The following is a 22123-nucleotide window of genomic DNA, read 5'->3' on the forward strand; positions in this document are numbered from 1 at the left end:
CTTCGAAAGTCCTATTTTATAGCCCAATTATACATTGTTTTTAGAAGATAAAACAAAATAGTGTCTACTAAACTCTCATAGAATAAATAACTGTGTTTACAAAGAATATCTGTTTTGAGATGCTGTTTGCTTTTTTGCTATCTGCTTAGCCTCAGTGGTACAATACAGTGAAAAATAATATATGCAATCAAGAGAGAACTTTTAGAGTCAACTAACAGCCAATATGCAGCTCTAACCATAAGCTTCTATGAGAAAACCTTGACATTTTAAATGGCATTCATTCTTTGCTTTCTTTCGTTAAGAACATGACATTTTGATGTACGACATGAGAAATCAATTAGTGACATTTTCTTGATCAAACTGAGCTCTCTACTTGAAAGCAGGCTTTAAGTTCATAATGGCAAGCTTGAATTGTTCAACACAAATTCTGGTTTCCCTTGTCAAAAATATTTAATTATGTCTAAATCTGATACACAAAGTGCTCTAAAAGACCATGTTTTGCACAGCTGTATCACAAGGGAAATCTTTATGGGAATTTTTATTTTTCAGATTCAAGTGAGAGAGAATTAAAATCCTCAAAAACTTTGAGCTGAAGACCACAAGCAAGAGCACAGACTTCAGGATCTTTCATTTTCATCGAGTTCATGGATGTTAATACAACACTCACATTGTGTCACATGACTGAATATTAATAATTAATATTGATGTAAGTCAATTACTGATGTATTGTGTTTATGAAGACACTTATTTCATATGGGACTGTAGCTATCAATGAATAATTAATAAATTGCATCAAGAAAACTAAGAAAAATCCAAACAAAACACCATCTGATTTTTCTCATTGTGTTAGCATCAAAGGTGACCCATCGGTAAATTCCTGGTCCCACTGAAGTTAATTGGAACATCTTTGTTATTGCATCATGAGTTCTTCACAATTATAGGGCTTTTGACTCAAAATGTAAACGTGTGGAAGTTGTAGGTGATCAGTGCCTCTGACAGCAAGGTAAAATTTATAATGACCTTTGAGCAATTGAGACTTTAAGGTCTTTTGGGACAGGGGCCATATTTTGTTCTGTTTCTAGTACTGACACAGTAAAACTGGGGCTCTCAGACACTGTAGTAACACAAAGTAATAATTCATTATTATTAATTGTTGCGGTGAATTTGGAATATGCACTATACATAAGTAAACTAGTTAACTCTCTTTATTCTGATGTCTTCCCATATTGAATTCCTCTGCTATTTTTAATTCAGTTCCTCATTCATGAACTTGGAGGGACTAAAATGAAGAAACTACTCAGGTGCATGTAGAATTTTTGATTATTACAGAAGTTATTACAGCTTTAAGACAAACCTATAAAGATGTATACTATAACAAACCATGAGAAGATTTGACATTGACTATTGGTTTCCTACACAAAAACATGCAATCTTATTGAAAATGGATCCCAAATTTAAAAAAAAACAAACCACAAAATGTTTCCTCACTTAGTCCCATTGCACTGCTACAGTATGAAAACTTAAACTAGATTAATTAATAATTCAGTAGCTCAGCTCCAGAAGAAGACAGCCCAAGCATTATGTTCCTCAGACCTTATGCCCTCCGTTCACACTGCAGTTCCAAGGAGACGTTTAAATTATGGAAGGTGTGATGTGCAAGTGAGCTTACTGTAAGCTACTTCTGAAGCTTGGAGAACCTGAAAACATTTGGGTTATAGGTTCAGGAATCAATTCAGACTTCAAAACTAAACTTTTCAAACACAAAATTTCCATGGGGGCAAACTTTAAAATGTATTCACAAGGCAGGCTGCACAATAATACCCATCTTCTGATGCAAACAGCCATCAGAAAAACAAAAACAACACTAAGAAAGCACATAAAGGGTGTGTCTAGACTACAAAGACTTTTCAAAAAAAGTGGTCTTATGAAAATAAGATTTTATGAGTACAGTTGGAAGAGTAATCATGGCAACATCCTTGCAAATGTGTCCCCCCCAAAATATGTTTTTTCCCACCTGATTGCTATATCAACATTACAGCTGGGAATAGGTGAATCAGAAAGCACCTAAAGCATCTTTTTATAGTTCAAAACAAACAATCATGCACTATTAATCATTGTAATTTCATGGTAAAATGCTTTTTGAGTATCAAGTTTACCTAGTTTACTCTATAGTTTTAGCTATAGAATATTATACTACTACTAATTTCTACTCTGATGTCACTAATGCCCACTCTGACATCTGATAAGTTAAAAGAAATTGCAACAAACAAGGAATTCAGAAGTGAAAATGGGCTGGTATTCACCCATACAGTGTACTGGTAAGAAAGTGGCTACCAAAGCATAAGGGCACAATTTCTCTTCTGTTTTTACCTGGTTCCATGCATCAAATAATTTAGCTCTTTGAGTGGGAATGAGGCAAGGTGATGGGGAAGGAGTGGGGGAAGGAAAAGGCAGTTGCACTGATTTAAAAAGGAGCCCTGGCCATAGGTTTGGGTTTGTTGGGGCTGGAAGACCCACAGGTTAAAATTAGTGGGTGCAGAGCTCTCTCCCCCCATGCCTCCCCTCTACCATCTCTAATCTCCTCCCCCCACGTCTCTCGTGCACTAGTGGTTGCACACTTATCAACTCCTTTCTCTCCCTCCCAATGCATCCATAGTACTGCAAACAGCTACTCATGGCATTCCAGCTGTAGGAGGGAGGGGGCAAAGTTGGTACAGACTGCACTTTGGGAAAGAGATGGGAAAGAAGTGGGGCTGGGTTGAAACATGGTTAGGACATGGCAGAGCAGAGATTAGGGGAAGAGTGGCCTGGACCAAATGGAGGATCGAGGAGCTCCAGCACATGAGAAGTTGGTGCCTGTGGCTCTGGGCCCTTTAAGTCATTGCCATAGTCCTGGGCAGCATGGGCCAGGCAGTGCTGAAGGGCTGACTGGGGGGGAAGGGTAAGGCTGGTCTCCAGCTTCACTCATTCCATCTGAGGGCCCGTCACTTCTGGGGCCCATACCAGGCCACAATACTGGTAAGACTTTTAAGTTACTTTCACCCCTGTAGAAATGTATGAAAAAACAAAACAAAAATGTTAGTCTCATTTTGCCCTCACATTGGTACAATATCCATGTGCTGTAATGAAAGTTTAATGCTTGTAAGAGAGGTCAGAATTTGGTCCTTTATATAATCTGATTGTACAACAATGCTATTCAAAAAGCTGTTACCTCTCCATTCTTTAATGATTGTCCCCGGTTTCCCTTCTGACTCTATTTTCTCTTTTGTCACTATTTACTGAGTTACCTACCCAAGACAATTAAAAGCAAAAATTTGATGTGGGTAAAAATGTCCTGTAAGCCTTTGATTACAAATGCCTGTGGAAAGGTGACAGTGTCTTCTTGTATTTAAATTCCAGTAATACAGAGAAATGCTAGATAGGCATATAATCAAAACACCAGGAATAACTAGGACACTGTACAATTACAACAACATCAACAAACAACAACAATGATAATAACAACAGCAATAATGTGAGTAATCCATTTAAAGGTTAGATGTTTTCATCTTATTTTGCCTTTTTTCTTATTAATTTCCATCCGTGACTATCACTTAATAATGTTCCCAATTACAGCCATTATGGCAGCTGTCTCACCTGAATTCGTTCAACTTCTAAAAAAGTTGCTGTTTGGAAGGCTTTTTCCCATAGGGTTAGGTCACATTCTAACTCCACAGAAAAGTAGAGGTCTTCTCCAGATTCCGATTGGACACCGAAGCAGTGTTTCCGACGATCCAAGAGATCACTGTCCTGATGAAAACCTGAAGTTATATAATCTGGCATACATAATTAATATTTCTTACTGCAAATATTTGCCTCAAATCTAGCAGTATAGTTGGGCATAACTTTATATATACTGCATTAGTAGGTGCACGTTCAGGAATTGCAAAGGAAGGCTTGGGTCTAAATGTTGATACCTGAAGGAGTTTGAAACAAGGTGTTTTGTTGACAGCTGTGCATTTTAACAACATATGGTTCACAGAAAACCACATATATAACTTTCAACAAGCCAGTTCTCATAAAGGGTACAAATGGTTTTTATTTTAAAGTAATGAAGCATCTATAAAATGTGTCTTCTATTTAACTGCATAAGGGGATCAAGCACTGAGTAAGATGAAACTGTTTAAACTACTCGGACAAGCCCACCAACGTGCCTAATAGCATGAGAGTAAAATGTAAATAATAATTATATCCTTGACCTCTCTGCGGAGACCCCGAGGAAAGATTCCATATTTATGCTAGGTTCTTAAATCCAGTGTTTAAAATTGAGAAATTCACAATGAAATCCACCATTAACAAGTTTTATCAATGAATTTTTTAAACAGCCCTTGAGAATCAGGAAACTTTATGGTTTAAAATTCTGGCATACCGTTCACATAAACATACTTGTAAAACAAGAACAGAAACCCCTGAGGGACCACAGTGCAACAAATTCATTGCCAGAGCTACAGCTACTCTTACATTCTTGTGGTGGGCATGGTATCATAACCAAATTTATTTGTCCACACCACTCTCCCAGCTTTGCACCCTGGGCATGACCTGGATGGACACAACTGTGTTGAAAACTTTAAGGAAAAACACATTTCAGAGCAAAAATAAATATTTTTTTAAACTTTGATGACTGACATGGTAACTATAGATGTGACGGGATTATGAGGTACCAAGACTAGGAGAGCTGTGGTTGAGCACAGGGTAGCACCTCACACACACACAAATTAAGCATTGAACAACATATGAAAGGACAGGAGATTCATGCCTATTTTAACATGGATCTGACAAAAGGCATGATAAAATTAACATATAAAATGTGCACAGCTTTCCAAAGAATGAGCTTCATCATGTTTTCCAAAGAGTAAGCCTCATCATGCTAACAAGATATGCCTTTTCCTTCCACCATTTTCCTTCTAAAGGACTCTGCAAATGTGAGATAAAATTGTTAAAAAGCTATCCTTATTAACTAATATTTCTTCTTATGCAAGTTGTTTTGTGGGTAAGATGTTTCACTTCAATATAACTATAATGCAAGAAGACACTTACTTAGTGATTATCATAATCTTGTTCTTTTTATTATCACTTATTAGTCTGCAGTGGCCTTTATTTGACTTTGTGATGACTTCACGTGTGCTATACGAGACTAATCATGATTTAATTGTACAATTTGCCTGGGACCACAATTAAAAACAAATTCTCTGGGAAAAAAATTGTCACAAGAAGGGAAAGTTGTAGCAGTCTCCTGACTTCATTCAAAAAAGGTCATTTTATCTAGCCATTTATTTATTTATAACCATAAAATGTCCAGAGAAAGAGCTTTGCTGCAGAACTTACTGCCAGGAAATCTTTGGCTCACATCCACATGCTGTGTAATCCAGCATCCCTGCCATCAGAAGGAGTGACTCCTGTTTGCCCAATTAATAATGATATACTTATTAAGTGAGAGCAATAAATTTCTCCAAGGAACATTAGCATAGTTCGTTAATTTGAAAAAAACTCCACGTTTAAGTGAATTGGATAGTGGCATTACCTTCATGTCTCTCCAGAAAGTCTATTTTCTTTAAAAACTTCATGCAGTCCAGATAAACACCATTCCTTTTTTTCCTCACTGCATTTTATTTTATTGAAAATGTAGCTGGTAAGTTTCTCCTCTTGGGGCCAATTGTCCAAGATATGAATGGCCTGAACTTCCATTGCAGTCAATGGGAGGTGAAGATACTCAGAACCTAAAAGCACCTACTCACAGGGGCGGATATAGGGCAGGGCAAACGGGGGGGCCGCCCCGGGCCCCACGCTTCAGAAAGCCTTGCGCATGCGCCATGGCACCACCGCGCATGCGCATAGCGTCACTGCGCATGTGCTGTGGCAAAGGGGGGGCCCCACAGAATTATGCTGCCCGGGGCCCCGCAAAACAGTCATCTGCCCCTGCCTACTCAGTAACAGCTTCCAAAACTGGCTCACCAAACTGTGTTTAACTAAAATGGATCACATTAGGCTAGACTGAATCCCCAGCTCATGTTGGTGAGCCATTTTTGCATTGAACAGCCACACTCGCCAACATGAGTAAGGGGTTCATAATCTGTCTCAGTGAAAGTTACAGGGCAAAACAGATTCTTTGGTAACAGGGACTTTAATTTCATTTTTAAATAGGTATTCAAATACCACATGCACATTCATGGGAAATGATTTTATCACATCCAATGTTTTATACTATTTATCTGGGAAAAAAAGGGGTCAGATTCTCTGCTGACTATTGAAACCAGCTTGACCTCTTTGCATCACAACAAAAATGCAAAGGGGGCTTACTATGTGAAATTGGGCCCAATATTTGTCTGGGACCTTTATAGATAAAAAAGCATTATACCAATGTAAACATTAATTCCAGTGCATATTCATTCTAAGATGTAAAGAGAAGTTAAAAACAATTTTGCAGGCATTTTCCCTTCTAGGCATCAATTATGTAATAAATGAATATTAATGAGTTATTCATACTCTGTGCTCTGGTTTTCTATTAGTTTTAGGTATTAATCTACCCTCATATTTAGCTGCTGGGTATATCTGCATGAATAGAGAACTAAGAAGATCACATGTTCACTGTGTATTTCTCTTTTTAAGGCATCACAATTAGTTGCTATGGAGATTATTTTGATAGCACTTACAAGCAGCAAGAGCAAATTCCTTTCAGAGTAACACAGATATTTAATAGAACATTCTTATTAAGAAATAATGAAGAGAAGGCATAACAATGAGTACACACACACACACACACACACACACAGCATCTGTTGCCTGTACTAACACTTTTCTCAGATTTCTGTTTAGTGAAAATCACCCCTGGTATTTCTTTGCTGAGAAATATGCCTAAGTATATGAGTGTGTGTAGGGATATATATATGCTGAGATTATATAATTTTTACAATATTTTGCAAAGGTGCACTAAGTAACACAAGAATCCATGGGGATAGCAGCAGTGGAAGGGATAAGAGCAGGAGTTGAGGAGGTAGGAAGAAGAGAGGCTGAGTCAGGAAGGAGCAGAAGTGATTAATTACAAGAGAGCATTGCCCTGCAGAACATGAAAATAAAATAAACAAGGCCTTGGCTTCTTTTACTGGACCTATCAATTAATACAACCCCCCCACCACACACACATGGTTGAGAGCTTTGGCTTGCCTGTATTGCTCTGGCAGCATCAACAAAGACTAAAGGCAGATGAAGTATCTTCTTCGCATCAGAGACTCTTTCAAAAGTACACATCTTGTACAGCCAGTTCTTCATCCCTCCTTTTTTATCCTCCAGCACAAGAGCTGTAACCAATGATGCCTCCCTGCCTGAATATCCATTTGACAGCATTCACAGCTGGTGGCATTTTAAGCAATTTTGAGGCTGTTTAAAGTTATTTCTTGAGATCATATTGGTCCACAAAAGCAATCCTTATTGTCAAATGGTATACTGAGAATCCAGCCTCCTGATTACAACTATCTGTAGTGAATTTTAGTTTGCACAGGTCAGTCATATTATTTAAATGCACAACAGTGTTCTGTATTTCTCCCTTTTCCATATCATATATTTATATAATAAAAATATATTATTGAAGTAAAATGGAGTTATTTTTACTACTACTTTGTGCTGAAAAAGTTAAGATCAACTGTGCTCTTTTAACTAGGGGTGCATCTAGACAGCACCCTTTGGTCAGAATAAGCTACACAATTTGCGCTATGCAAATTGTGTAGTTTATTCTGAGTTTAAGTCGAAAGAGCTTATTTTGAAATTTGGCACTGTCTACACAGTGCCAAATTAAAAAAATAAGGCATTATTCTGACAAATCCCATAGGATGCTGGAATAGAGCTCCTGCTATTTCGGGAATAGTGGGCACTTTTAAAGATGCAGCATTGCTATTTCGGGATACTTCTACATGTACCCTAAAAGTTGAGAGTAAATAATTATATTTATATATAAACATATGTATATATTTATAAATTTATATAAATTGGACTAATTATAATACTAGAACCATAGAACAATAGAAGTGGAAGGGACCTCAAGAGGTCATTGAGTCCAGTCTCCCGCCCTCATGGCAGGATCATGCACAGTATAGACCATCCCTGATAGATGTCTGTCTAACCTGCTCTTAAATATCCCTAGGGGTGGAGATTCCGCAACCTCCCTAGGCAATTTATTTCAGTGTTTAACCACCCTGACAGTTAGGAAGTTTTTCCTAATGTCCAACCTAAACCTCCCTTGCTGCAGTTTAAGCCCATTGCTTCTTGTCCTATCCTCAGAGGCTAAGGAGAACAATTTTCCCCTCCTCCTTGTAACACTGTTTTAGGTACTTGAAAACCGCTATCATGTGCCCTCTCAGTCTTCTCTTTTCTAAACTAAACAAACCCAATTTTTTCAGTCTTCCATCATAGCTCATGTTCTCTAAATCTTTAATCATTCTTGTTGCTCTTCTCTGACCTTCTTCACTTTCTCCACATCTTTCTTAAAACATCGTGCCCAGAACTGGATGCAGTACTCCAATGGAGGCCTGATTAGCACAGAGTAGAGTGGAAGAATGACTTCTCATGTCTTGCTCACATCACTCCTGGTAATGTATCCCAGAATCATGTTTGCTTTTTTTTTGCAACAGTTGACTCATATTTAGCTTGTGGACCACTATGACCCTTAGATTCCTTTCTGCAGTACTCCTTCTGAGACAGTTGCTTCCCATTCTGTATGTGTGATGGATTGTTCCTTCCTAAGTGGAGTACTTTGCATTTGTCCTTATTAAGCTTTATCCTATTTACCTCAGACCATTTCTCCAGTTTGTTCAGATCATTTTGAATTATGACCCTACCCTCAAAAGCACTTGCAACCCCTCCCAGCTTGGTTTCATCTGCAAACTTAATAAACATGCTCTCTATGCCAATATCTAAATTGTTGATGAAGATATTGAACAGAACTGGTCCCAGAACAGACCCCTGCAGAACCCCACCTGTTAGGCCCTTCCAGCAGGATTGTGGACTATTGATAACTACTCTCTGAGAATGGTTATCCAGTCAGTTATGCACCCAACTTATAGTAACCCCATCTAAGTTGTATTTGCCTAGTTTATTGATAAGAAGATCATGCAAGACCGCATCAAATGCCTTACTAAAGTCTAGGTATACCATGTCCACCACTTCTCCCTTATTCACAAGACTCGTTAGCCTATCAAAGAAAGCTATCAGATTTGTTTGACATGATTTATTCTTTACAAACCCATGTTACCTACCATCTTATTTTCTTCCAGATGTTTGCAAATGAATTCCTTAATTACTTGCTCCATTATCTTTCCTGGCACATAAGTTAAACTGACTGGTCTGTAGTTTCCTGAGTTTTGTTCTTGTTTCCCTGTTTATAGATGGGCACTGTATTTACTCTTTTCCAGTCTTCTGAAATTTCTCCGGTCTTCCATGATTTTTCAAAGATGATAGCTAAAGGCTCAGATACTTCCTCTGTCAGCTCCTTGACTATTCTTGGATGCATTTCATCATGCCCTGGTGACTTGCAGACATCTAACTTTTCTAAGTAATTTTTAACTTGTGCTTTCTTTATTTTATCTTCTAACCCTACCTCCTTCTCACTAGCATTCACTATGTTAGGCATTCCTTCATCATCAGACTTCTTGATGGAGATCGAAACAAAGGAAGTCATTAAGGACTTCTGCCATTTCCAAGTTTCCTGATATTATTTCTCCCTACGCACTGAGCAGTGGGCCTACCCGGTCCTTGGTCTTCCTCTTGCTTCTAATGTATTTATAGAATGTGTACTTGTTGCTCTTCATGTCTTTAGCTAGTTTGAGCTCATTTTGTGCCTTTGCCTTTCTAATCTTGCCCCTGCATACCTGTATTGTTTGCTTATATTCATCCTTTGTAATTTGTCCTAGTTTCCACTTTTTATATGACTCTTTTTTTATTTTGAGATCATGCAAGATCTCCTGGTTAAGCCAAGGCAGTGTTTTGCCATACTTTCTATCTTTCCTATGCAACAGAATAGCATGCTTTTGGGCCCTTAATAATGTCCCTTTGAAAAACTGCCAACTCTCTTCAGTTGTTTTTCCTCTTAGTCTTGCTTCCTATGGGATCTTACCTACCAGCTCTCTGAGTTTACCAAAATCTGCCTTCCTGAAATCTATTGTCTCTTTTTTGATGTTCTCCTTTCGACCATTTCTTAGAATCATGAACTCTGTGATTTCATGATCACTTTCTCCCATGCTGCCTTCTATTTTCAAATTTTCAACTAGTTCCTCACTATTTGTCAAAATCAAATCCAGAATAGCTACCCCCAGTAGCTTTTTCAACCTTATGAAATAAAAAAAAAAATGTCTTTAACGCAGTCCAAGAACTTATTGGATAGTCTGTGCCCTGCTGTCTTAGTTTCCCAACATATGTCTGGAAAGTTGAAGTCCCCCATAGCCACCAAATCCTGTGCTTTGGATGATATTGTTAGTTGTTTAGAAAAAAACCTCATCAACCTCTTCTATCTGGGTAGGTGGTCTGTAGTAGACCCATAGAATGATATCACCCTTGGTTTTTTTTTACCACTTTTAACCTAACTCAACATGTCTGTCTTCTACATCCATTTCCACCTCAGTCCAAGTGTATACATTTTTAATATACAAGACAACACCTCCTCTCTTTTTTCCCCTGCCTATGCTTCCTGAGTAAGCTGTACCCTTCTATACCAATATTCCAATCATGTGTATTATCCCACCAAATCATTATATCATTCAAGATAAAAATGAAATGGATTGCACTGAGTCAGTCAGAAAAACAAATATAGTTGGGAAGTGAAAATTTGAAATGTGTCATGATGTTTCCATGCCCTAAATTTCAAGCTGATTAGGAATATTGTAAGTAAATTACTGCTTTGATATAAATAACACTTTGCATAAACTCATAAGCTCTTACCATCTTACCTACATGGACACAATCATCCTTCTATTTCATTTTAGAGCTAATTTGACATGAGACTACAACTACTTCTTTATGACAATTATATTAGCATTTTTACTGTAGGTTTCAAAACATCTTTGATTTGACACCCAGGAACTGGAGAGGAAGTGGTCAAACTATAGAAGGGATTTTCTCATGATCGAAAGTGAAGACTTTTATGGTGGTAAAAATTAATTTTAGAAAGTGCAGGCAATTTTAACTATCCTGAATATAATATTTTAGCCTAATTTGCATAACCTGCCTAACAGATTATACCACACTGGATTAAAAAGAAAAATAAATGGGCTAAATAACAAAATTGTTTAACTTACCTAGTACCTCTTATCTCAGACCCTCAAAGCATATTATATTCAAACTCTACCTACTTCTGTTCTTTGTATGTCTAAGAATTTGAGACACTATAAATACTGCATCTTTACCTTGGACAAAACCACCAGTGCAGCACAAACCTGCCCCAGTGTAGCAGCTGGGAAAGTCTACTCCTATGTTTGAGAAAATAATATCCATATATTTTAATGCCAGAAGTGAACATTACATCATCTTGTCTGCCTTCCAATATAATTCAGGTAATTGAATTTCATCCACTCACTCCTCTATGGAGCTCAATAACTTGTGTTAAAATTAATGATATCTCCAAGAAAGGCTTCTGGTTTTCATCTGAAGACTTCAAGAGTTATAAAACCCAGTTAATCGCCCTCACTGTTAAAAATGAGTGTCTTCTTTCTAATTGGAATCAGTCTTGATTTTACTTCTAACCATTGTTTTCCATTATGTTTTTCTCTATATAACTCTTTGTTGTATGATGATAGTGATGTAAGCAGGGTCTGAAGAAATGTGTCCCTTACAACAGGCTATAAGTGGGGAGACATTCTGGCTGTATTTATGTAAATACAATTTGCTCCTGCTTAGATTTATTAGATAGTCAGCAGATGGCGTGGTATTTTGTTCATTGTAATCAACTGAATTTGTGACCCAACACCAGCTATGTTTGTATTAAATGCAGGGATAGTTAAACTATGGTTGCCAACGTTTGTAATTTTGTGAGAATACACAAAAATATGACTGTGCCAAATTGTTCCAAATGAAAGGGCTCACAGTTAGCAGAAAGAATCTTGCCAATGCAGGGGCTCGACTTTCAGAGGGAAGGGGTGAGGAAAGGTTATTTCTAGTCAGGAGGCTATATGATTTCCCCTTCCTGGACTGGTTTGATCTGTCTCCTATTCCCCCTTCACGTTCTCAGAACAGAGCTAAATAGGCATCATTAGGTGCCTCTTTTCTTATATAAATTGTGTTGGAGTTGTGTTTCTTCTGCCCTGCTTGCTAAGAGTTTAAAATCACAAGAAGCTGAAATCATTTCGAGTCACAGCAAAGAAGTGGATGGGAGCAGAATGGTGACTGAGAACCATCAGAAGAGCAGTGGAGACTGGCAGCTGCTGGCTGAGGGGACACCTCTGCAGACAGCAGCACAGAAGTAAGGATAGCAGTATTATAATCTCTCTCCCCCTATAATAACCTTATGAACACTCCACAAATCCTTTTTGGGTCAGGACTCTTGCAATCACAACATTGTGAAATTTCAGATTTAAGTTGCTGAAATCATGACATGTATGGGGGTTTTTTTAATCCCATGACTGTGACATTAATGAAAATGGACCATGAATTTGATGGGGCTCTAATCATAATCCAAACACTTTTAAGCCCTAGAATATATTTTGGAACCACATATATTTATATTGACTCAATATCCTTTTAATAGGATTCAATATTACTCTTGTTGGTGTTTCACAATGAAGCACTCTTCTACTCATTGTAATTTAACTGGAATCTATTTGATAAAAGATGCAGTTTAGACATATTATATGACATCTATATTACACAGTAAATGTCTGCTGTGACAGATTGAAGTTCTCCAGCATCAATAGTCTGCATTAGACAGCAAAATTTTGCAGGGTATTTGGAAGACTTAGCATAGAGAATATATTTATTTTGATGTATATTATTGCCTTCGGAGTTTATGAAATAGTCATGTCAGGTTTTGAAATAATTATTTTATTTCAAATCTTGAAATTAGAATTAATGGGCTATGTCTTTTAATTGAAATAAATGGAAACTCATTTGATAGTCACCAAACTTAATGAGGTGTATTTTCTATATAGAATAAAGAGGATTATAATAAATCCTTAGCTCTTACTAAGGTTTAGTAAGTTGAAATTTATATAGAACTTGGAATATACTATTCAATAGTCTCCAATATTAAGTATTGTATATTCTTTAGGATTGAGTCATTCACATCCTCTATTATTGGCGCCGCTATGTATTTTTGTATCTGAGAAGGAAGAAACAAATCTTCCCCACATGAGGAAAATCAATGTCCTTCCCTGAAAGAGAAACTCGTGGTGGTAAATGTTTCTAAATACAATCAGTTTGCTAGCTCATTAGAGATGTAGTCAGAGGTGGGAAAAATGAAAGAGGTAGGGGGAGATGACCTGGACAAATTTAGAATAGGTTCTCTAATTCTGTCATTAGTGTGCCTTGGAATTATAAGAGGGAAATATTGTGGAGAAAGTAGCCAGGATATATTGGGAAAAAAATACTAGTATATCACTCAAAGCTAAAAATGATGTGTATACCAGTGACTGCAGCTTTGTGGTCTAACACACTAGGAAAACACTTTTAAAGGACAACTCATTTTAACAGAGACTTTGCTACGTAAGTTTGATACGATCACTGAAATTCTGAATTGCCTGCTATAAAAATATCAGTCAAGTAAGTTAAAGTGAGTGACTTCAAATGTACATTTCCATATACATGTGTTTGGTAATACTAGCAAATAAACAAATCCTCAAATACTACAGTGCAAAGATCATCAAATTACTGCCCACGGTTAGGCGAAATGAATAAGGTTGGACCTTCATCATAGCCATCATGAGAGTCAAGTCTTCTGTAGATTTCCAAAGTTAATCATTTCTTTTCACATTTTGGGACTTCTGGGCAAGTGAGTGTGTGGATGATTTTACTTATAGCAAAACACGATTCCTTTGGAGCTGCAAAGCTGCACCCTGAGCTTCACAGGTAATAGAAAACATTAATTTAGAAACAACTGGTAGAGACATAAGCAGTGAGAGCACTGGGCAATAGCAGCTCCAATTCCCAACACATAAAATCTGTCCCATCCCTGAGACTGACTGAACATTTTCTATGAAAGCCAGTGTGATTTAATGACAATTTGTCAACCACAACATGACAATTAACATCCAGCTTCATGATTTTGTATCAGAAATTAACAAGAGAAACCTCCATCCCTGATCAATGTACAATTTGCTCAGTGCATCAAGACTCCTGTTCTGAAGAGTACTAAGCAAACCTCCATCTCTGTTCAGCAAAGCACTAAGCATGTTCTTAACACAAATGAACATTTTTTCAGTTAAGCATGAGCAAGTGCTTATAGTGAACTGTGGTGTAAAATATTTTTGTAGGGCCTCTCCTGAAGCATAAAATAATCTGATTCAGACTCAAAGAATTTGATAAATTTAGTTCTGCTATGACATCTCCAAAGTGGAACATAGTTCATGAAAAATTAGGGTTAAACACTTGTATAAATCTGTGGTATTTATGTTTCTACACTACTTTCTTTTGTGGTATTAAAAGTAGTGTAGAAACATTGTTTGATTAAATCTCTCAACGTTGCTGTAAGATTGGTTAAAATAAGCATAGTGTCACCTCTGAGAAATCTGAAGGCGAAAGATGTTAAATGAGAAAATCATAAAACAAGTCTATGATAATAAAGGAACTTTTTGCTAAAAATTGTCATGACCTTCAAAATCCATACACTGTACTTAGAAAAATATGGTTGTTTTAAGTATTTACAGTGGCTATAAACATAATATTAAAAATAACAGAGAAGGAACTCAAGACAGATTAGGCAAAGACAAGGCTAGAGAACATTTAGTTCAATTAAATGTATTAATGTCAGCAGTGTCTAATGCAATTTGCCCTAAGGTACTTAAGGAACCAGCTGAAACAATCCCAGAAGCATAAGCAATTATTTTTAAGAACCGTTTGAGCATGTGTGAAGACCTATCAACCTCCCTAATTTCCTTCTTTTAAGGGTTACAGGCCAAGTGGGTAGAAAGAAATAGTAGACAAAGAATCGCAGAGTCATACAAATGAAAGAATGGAAGGGACCTTGACAGGTCATCTAGTCCAGTCACTGCACTCATGCCAGGATTAAAAATTATCTAGATCTTCCCTGAAAGGTCTTTCTCTAATTTGTTCTTAAAAATCTCCAATGATGGATATCCCGCAGCTTCAAACATAACTTATATCAGCACTTAACCACCCTTTTCCTGATGTTCCACATAAACTGCCTTTGCTGCAATTTAAGCGCATTGCTTCCTGTGCTATCCTTGGAAGTTAAAGAGAATAATTTTCCCTACTTCTTGAAACTACCCTGTATGTACATAAAAACTGTAATCATGTCCACTCTCTGTTCTCTCTTTGCTAGATTAAACAGCCCCCTTTTTTTTCTCTTCCCTCATAGGCCATATTTTCTAGACCTTTAATCATTTTTGGTACTCTTCTCTTGACTTTGTCCGATTAGTCCACATCTTTCTTAAAATATTGCATCTAGAACTGGAACAAATACTCTAATTGAGCTAATCAGCTTGGAGTAGAATGGAATAATTACTTCTTGTGTCTTGCTTATAACAGTCCAGCTTATACATCCCAGAATGATGTTTGCTTTTTTTGCAGCAGTGTTATAATGTTACTTATATTTACCTTATGATCCACTATGACCCAAATATCCCATTTTGCAGTACTCCTTCCTAAGTAGTCATTTCCTCTTTTGTAAGTGTGCAAATTATTGTTCTTTCCTAAGTGAAGTACTTTGCATTTGTTTTCAATTTCCTCTTTTTTTCTTGAGACCATTTTCTCAGTTTTTCCAGATCATTTTGAATTTTGCTCCTATCCTCCAAAGCACTTGCCACCCCTTCCAGCCTGATACCATCCACAAATTTTGTAAGTGTACTCTTTCTGCCATTATCTCAATTACTGATGAAGATATTGAACACAACTGGACCTAGAACTAATCCCTGTGGGGCCCCACTCAATATAATTTTCTAGCTTGATGTGAACCCCTGATAAATACTTCCTGAGACTTGTTTTCCAACCAGTTATGTGCCCATCTTATAGTACCTCCATCTACATTCTATTTCCCTATTTTTATGATAGTTTCTGACTTCAGAAAAGCTTTTGACAGAGTCCTACATCCTCATAAGCAAATAAGGGAAATGTGGTTTAGCTTTAATTTCTATAAAGTGGGAGTAAAACATTAATATTAAAGATTAAAAAACCCCACTTTATTCAAAGTGTAGTTATCAATGGTTTGTTTTCAAACTTGGGGACATACAATTCCTCACAGAGTTCTGTTCTAGATCTGGTACTATTGGACACGTCCATTAATGACTTGTATAATGGAGTGGAAAGCATGCTTGTAAGATTTGTAGATGACTCACCAGGGTTATCCCCTGGTGGGCTGCTGGTACTTTATTTACTGCGTCTCTGCAGGTACGGCCACTTGAAGCTCCTGTTGGCCGCAAATCATAGTTTGTGGCCAATGGGAGCCGTGGGAAGTGGTGTCCTGATCTGTGCTGCTTCCAGCAGTTCTTACTGACTAGGATTCAGCTGCCTCTATAATCATAAGAAGGTATAGAGTGGGGGAGTGGTCTCTCAGGGTATGTTTACACGACATTCCTCTTTCGAGAGAGGAATGCAAATGCAGCTGAGCAAAATTGCAAATGAAGCATGGATTTGAATTTCCCGCACTTCATTTGCATAATCGCATCCGGGCGCTATTTTGAAATATCCTATTTCGAAAAAAGAAACGCTGTCTAGACGCGGTTATTTCAAAAGAAAACCCTTTTTTGGAAATTACCCTTAAATCTCATTTTATAAGGAGTAAGGGTAATTTCGAAAGAAGGGTTTTCTTTCGAAATAACCGTGTCTAGACAGCGTTTCTTTTTTCGAAATAGGATATTTCAAAATAGTGCTCGGACGCAATTATTCAAATGAAGTGTGGGAAATTCAAATCCATGCTTCATTTGCAATTTTGCTCCCCTGCATTTGCATTCCTCTCTTGAAAGAGGAATGCAGTGTAGACATACCCTCATAGAAGTTAGAGACCCAGTGGCTGGAGCATTTTTTGCTCCCAGGCCACCCATTTCCCATTTTGGTTTACCCAATTTACAACCCCTTTCTTGACACAGAAGCAAGATGGCATGAAGAGTGTATAATGCTGAGTGGGTGGTTGAATTCCTCTTCTTTCACAGAAGGAAGAAGATTTTCCCCAGGTTGAAAGATAAGAGAGGCAACTTAGGCTGAAGCCTTATAGCACAAACACTGCATTCACACCTGAATTCCTGCCCCCTCATTCAAACTAATTCTTTAAGGAAAACAAATTTATAACACAAGAAGCACACAATGTACTCTAGAAGGGAAGACGTTTGGATGTGAGAATAAATATAACCAAGTCATTTTTCTTAGCGGTATCTATTTAACTCACATCCAGGGAGTATGTCTAGAACATGCACTGCTAAAATGAAGCAAGATTTATGATGCTGACAGAAATCCTGAATAACCTCCAACAGCATAATTTGTAATGGGGTTATATTTAGGCATAAAAGAGGCAGATTCAGTGACACACACTGCGCAGGGCTGGAAAAAAGGGGAGATTAATGGAAGAATAAGGTGATTTTACTATCTTTAACAAATATTTCAATTAAAGAATCTACTCTGGCTCAGTTTTCCATTTTAATAGCTAGCCAAAGCTTCCAGGTAACAAAGAAATATTTATATATTAGTAGTAAATATATAATGAAGATTTTCTCTCCTTCTCTTCCTCTCTTCCAACCACTCACCAGTTTAATGTTAATTCTAAATGTATTCTGATGCAGTAGTTGAAATATTTTGAGTAGGAAGTAGGCAAGGCCATCAGCCCAAATTTACTTCCCTTTGCATTGCATCAGTGTCATAAAGAAAAGTTAAATGTAGAACTAAGAGAAAAATCCCTCTCTTAGGGGAAATCCTCTGGTGCTATAGTCAGCATGGCATATACAATATCACCTATTCCTTCTTGCTGCACAGAGATGCTGTTGAGAGTCAGGCCAGGAAGTGAAGGTATGTCCAGAGCTGCCTGCAAGGTGTTGCTCCTAAGCCAGCCAAATGATTCCTAAGGGACTGTTCCAGTTGGCATATACTAGATATGTGTAGAATCATTCTAACTTGTGCAGAGAGCCATTTGTGCCCCCAGCCAGCCTCAGGAGCTAGGCAAGAAGAAAGGTAGCTTAGTGACCCCTCCTCCCCTTCAACTACATTTTCTCTTTATAAAAGCCTAGCTTCTGCCATTCAGATGAGAGGAAGGATGAAAAAAAATCTGTATCATTTGGAAAGACATTCAAGAGTGATCTACTAGGGAAGGGAGGAAAAAAGGTAGAAAGGAGAGATGGTTAATGAGGAAAAAAGAGGAAAAGAATAAAGCTGCCACCTCCAAAACTTTTTACGTTTGTTCCCCATACCTTGAGAATTTTGCACATAATTTCATAAACTGAAAATGTTTTTTCAGCTCGTGTCCAATCCCATGTGGTGACCTTGGAAAAACAAAAAGAAAAATACAATAAGCAACGTAATTTTTCTTTTTCTCAATGATACAGTTTATAAACTATTTCATCCCATCCTAAGTATCTTCTTCCATCATTTATACACTGAATATGCACAGAAGACAGACACCAAATTGCCTTAGAGAACAGTTATTATGGGCCATAGTGACACATTTAGCCTTAGGTGCCAAGGCAGTGCCATGGAGGCACACTACCCATCAAGGAGTCCAAAGAGCCCTCCCTGAGTATCCTGGGGCACAGTGGGACTCTGTTCAGGCAGCATCATCCTTGAAGATGAAGCAACCCATTTTCCTGAAGGATCCAGCTCAGTATGTTGGCTGACAGAAAGTGATGTAGCACTAAACCTCCATCTTCTCCCTGCCACAATTGGAGCGTTGCTGGCTGCTGCAGATGCCTTGATGCAGCAGTCCCTGAGTTCTCCTGACAGATCTTTGCCCAGGACATGTAAAAAAACCACATTATCCCAGAGCAGACATGTAAAGGCCTGTTGAATACTGCCCCATGTAGTGTTATTTTTATTATTTGTCTTGTGGTAAGGCCTCCAAACATACACCAGGATGGCACTACGTTAAACAGGGTACAGATGTAACACCAACAGGAGAAACTGAACCTGGGATTTTTGGAGCTTAGTGAACGAGCCTCTAGCACATTAGCTAAGAAATAGCTAGCTATCAGCTAAGGCGATAGAGCAGACTCGTTATTCTCTGTGTACGTGGTCTCATTGCCATTAGATGGGATGGTACACCATACCCAGTAGGTGAGTGGGTTACATAAACACTTAACAAAAGATTGACCCTGAAGAGTTTACGATCAAAATGTAAGACAAGAGATAAAACAGACATAAAATGGCATTCATATTAAGTGTCTAGTCTTGCAGCCTTTCAAACCTTAAGTTCTGAAAAATACTTCTGGGCCACCTAAAAGTTTATCCCAGGACATAAAACGTGTTTTTACAAGTACTAATTTTAAAAAACTGCATTGCACAGAAACATTACAGATTATAAAAAAGACCAAAAATGATATAAAGGTTAATGAACAGGACTTAGAAAGGAGAGAAAGAAGCAACTAAAGCAACTATATAGTCTGGAGAAGAATCAAGAAAGATATGACCACCCTCTATAAATACCTTCAAGGAAACTGAAGGAAGAAAAAAAAGGAATTATTTATAGCCTCAGAAGACAGAAGAATAAGAAACAATTGTCTGACAAGTTGAGTTTATATATTAGGAAAAAAGTTCCTAACAGTAAAAGAAATTGGACTATGGAACAGAATCCTAGGAAAATGGTTGAAATATCATTGCTATTGCTATTCAAGAACAGGAGAAATAAAAGAGCAAATGTTTTTTGTCTCCAAAATGCAAGAATAAAAATATCCTTTAAAATACGTAAGAAAACTTATTCCTTATCTAAGTGAAACTACAGACTTGAATGACAGAATGTCCAATTGTTGGGAACAGTAGGAGTAATAATAATCTAGGACTTTATGAAATGTTTGCCCACTTTTTATGTTGTAGGATGTACAGGTTTGTTTAACTGATTTATAATGATTTCTTCAAGATAACAATTAAACCAGCAAAATGTTTGTTTGCATCATTTGCATTTCTATTTTGCATCTGTTTGTACATAAATGACACCTGCTAAAGGATGACAATCTTATCTTTATGGTTAATTTGATTATGGAGTTCCATGACAATTGTGCTAATCATACTAAATCTTGTTGAGCATATAGAATAAAATAATTAAAATTCAGCTAAGAGAAGCATCAGTCCAATCACATACCTTACAAAAATAAAATTCTGTAATGAAAAGATCAAACAGATTAAAGCATTGTACTTGCTCTTTTAATGGAGTTCTAATTATTTGCAGTCATCTACATTACACAGGTTGCCCCCTCCTTTTTGTTACAATAAAAGATAAAAAGGCTATTTAGATTCAATCATATCCATCCAAATCCTGAAGTATTTACTCAAACAAAAACTCCATTTCAATGAAAGGGACCTTTGCTTGTATAAACACAAGAGGATTTGGCCCTTATTTGTTTCCTTTAAACCTTTCTTTTATAGCCTTAATTACATTTAGTAAGGAACAAGAGTGTTAGCACCCCATAGAGTATAATTAACTTCTTATCTGGGCTGTAGCCTATTTAAAGTCTTGGTTTATGGGTGGCAATCAGAGAAGTCCACACGGAACAAAAATAAAGGAACATTTTCCTGGTATGAATTACCATTCTGCAAACATTTACCCATACAAATAGCCCTAAGCCTTACATGAGTAATCACAATAAAATAAATGGGACTACTTATATGAATGGACATTCTCCTCATGTCAAGTCCATATGTTTTATGTTTGGTTAAACTGTACAGCAAATATGCTATAAATACAGTTCAGCATGCATACACATACATGAGAACAGTTAGATGCTGTTAGCTGTCAAACTGCATTTGATACATTGTGCTACAAGTGAGAAATATGGAATTATATGAAAATATGTAATCACTTTGGGTACATCTACACAGCAGTGTTGTAGCAGAATAACTTATGTTATTCTGAAATAACATAGTAGGTGTCTGCACTACTAGTCATTATTTTGAAATGATGTAAGGTGAGGGACTTCTTACTCCGACTCATGGTAACCCTCATTTGATGAGGAGTAAGGGAAGTCAAAGAAAGAGTGTTCTTCCTTTGACTACCTGCTGAGTAGACAGCGCCAAAAACCAAGTTAAGCTATTTTGACTTAAGTTACTCAATTGACATAGTTGATGTTGCACAGGTTAATTCGACTTTAGCCTTTCAGTGTGGATGTGCCCTTTGTGATTAACTCCTACTTGGTTACAGAGGGGAATAAGGACATATAAAGCACACGCTGTTGAACTGAACCACCTCAGATCCCAGCTATGAGCATGGGGATGACAATGATACTCTACAATCTCAGCAAGAGGAGGGTTATAGGTGGAGCCCTAACTCCACCGTCTCCAAAATACTGGCCAGTACAGATGCCTAGATGCAAGAATACTGTCTTACGGACCAAAGAAGAAACTGACTTAGAGCATGCTTGAGATGTAATTCGACTCTCGCCATGCAGGGCTGAGTCTAAAGGTAAGTCTTATAAGGAAGACTGGTTTGGAAAAGATGACATCTTCCTAGTGAGAAAATTCCTGTAAAGTGCAAAGTTTATTCTGAACAAGGAATATTCAAAACAAAATGTAACTGTAGAGTCAACCAGATCCAAAAGCTTTGAAAGACTGTTGTTTTCCTGTTTTGTTAATATATATCTAACGCAAATGCCTATAAACGATGTAGGAAAAATATCTTTGATAAAGACTTCTCACACCTCTTATCACTTACAGCTAAAAATCTAGATCTGAGTCTTCCAACCAAGGCCATATAAAATCAAAGTGACCAGACCTGTCACACTTTAGAATTCTAAAATATAAAAAAGCA

The 22123-nt window shown here is 37.3% G+C and overlaps 1 protein-coding gene across 3 annotated transcripts in view; it reads right to left on the bottom strand.

The window, feature by feature from the left end:
- SNTG1 (syntrophin gamma 1) overlaps nt 1-22123 on the bottom strand; it is a 532439-nt gene that overhangs the window by 48918 nt on the left and 461398 nt on the right. For all 3 annotated transcript variants that reach the window (XM_014577356.3, XM_006112171.4, XM_075920716.1), the window contains 2 exons: nt 18582-18653; nt 3637-3789 (listed from right to left, as the gene is read on the bottom strand). In XM_014577356.3, the coding sequence (XP_014432842.2) occupies nt 3637-3789; nt 18582-18653 (225 nt within the window). The remainder of the gene's footprint in view (nt 1-3636; nt 3790-18581; nt 18654-22123) is intronic.

Source organism: Pelodiscus sinensis, chromosome 2 (assembly GCF_049634645.1).
Source record: "Pelodiscus sinensis isolate JC-2024 chromosome 2, ASM4963464v1, whole genome shotgun sequence".
Classification (NCBI taxonomy): domain Eukaryota; kingdom Metazoa; phylum Chordata; order Testudines; family Trionychidae; genus Pelodiscus; species Pelodiscus sinensis.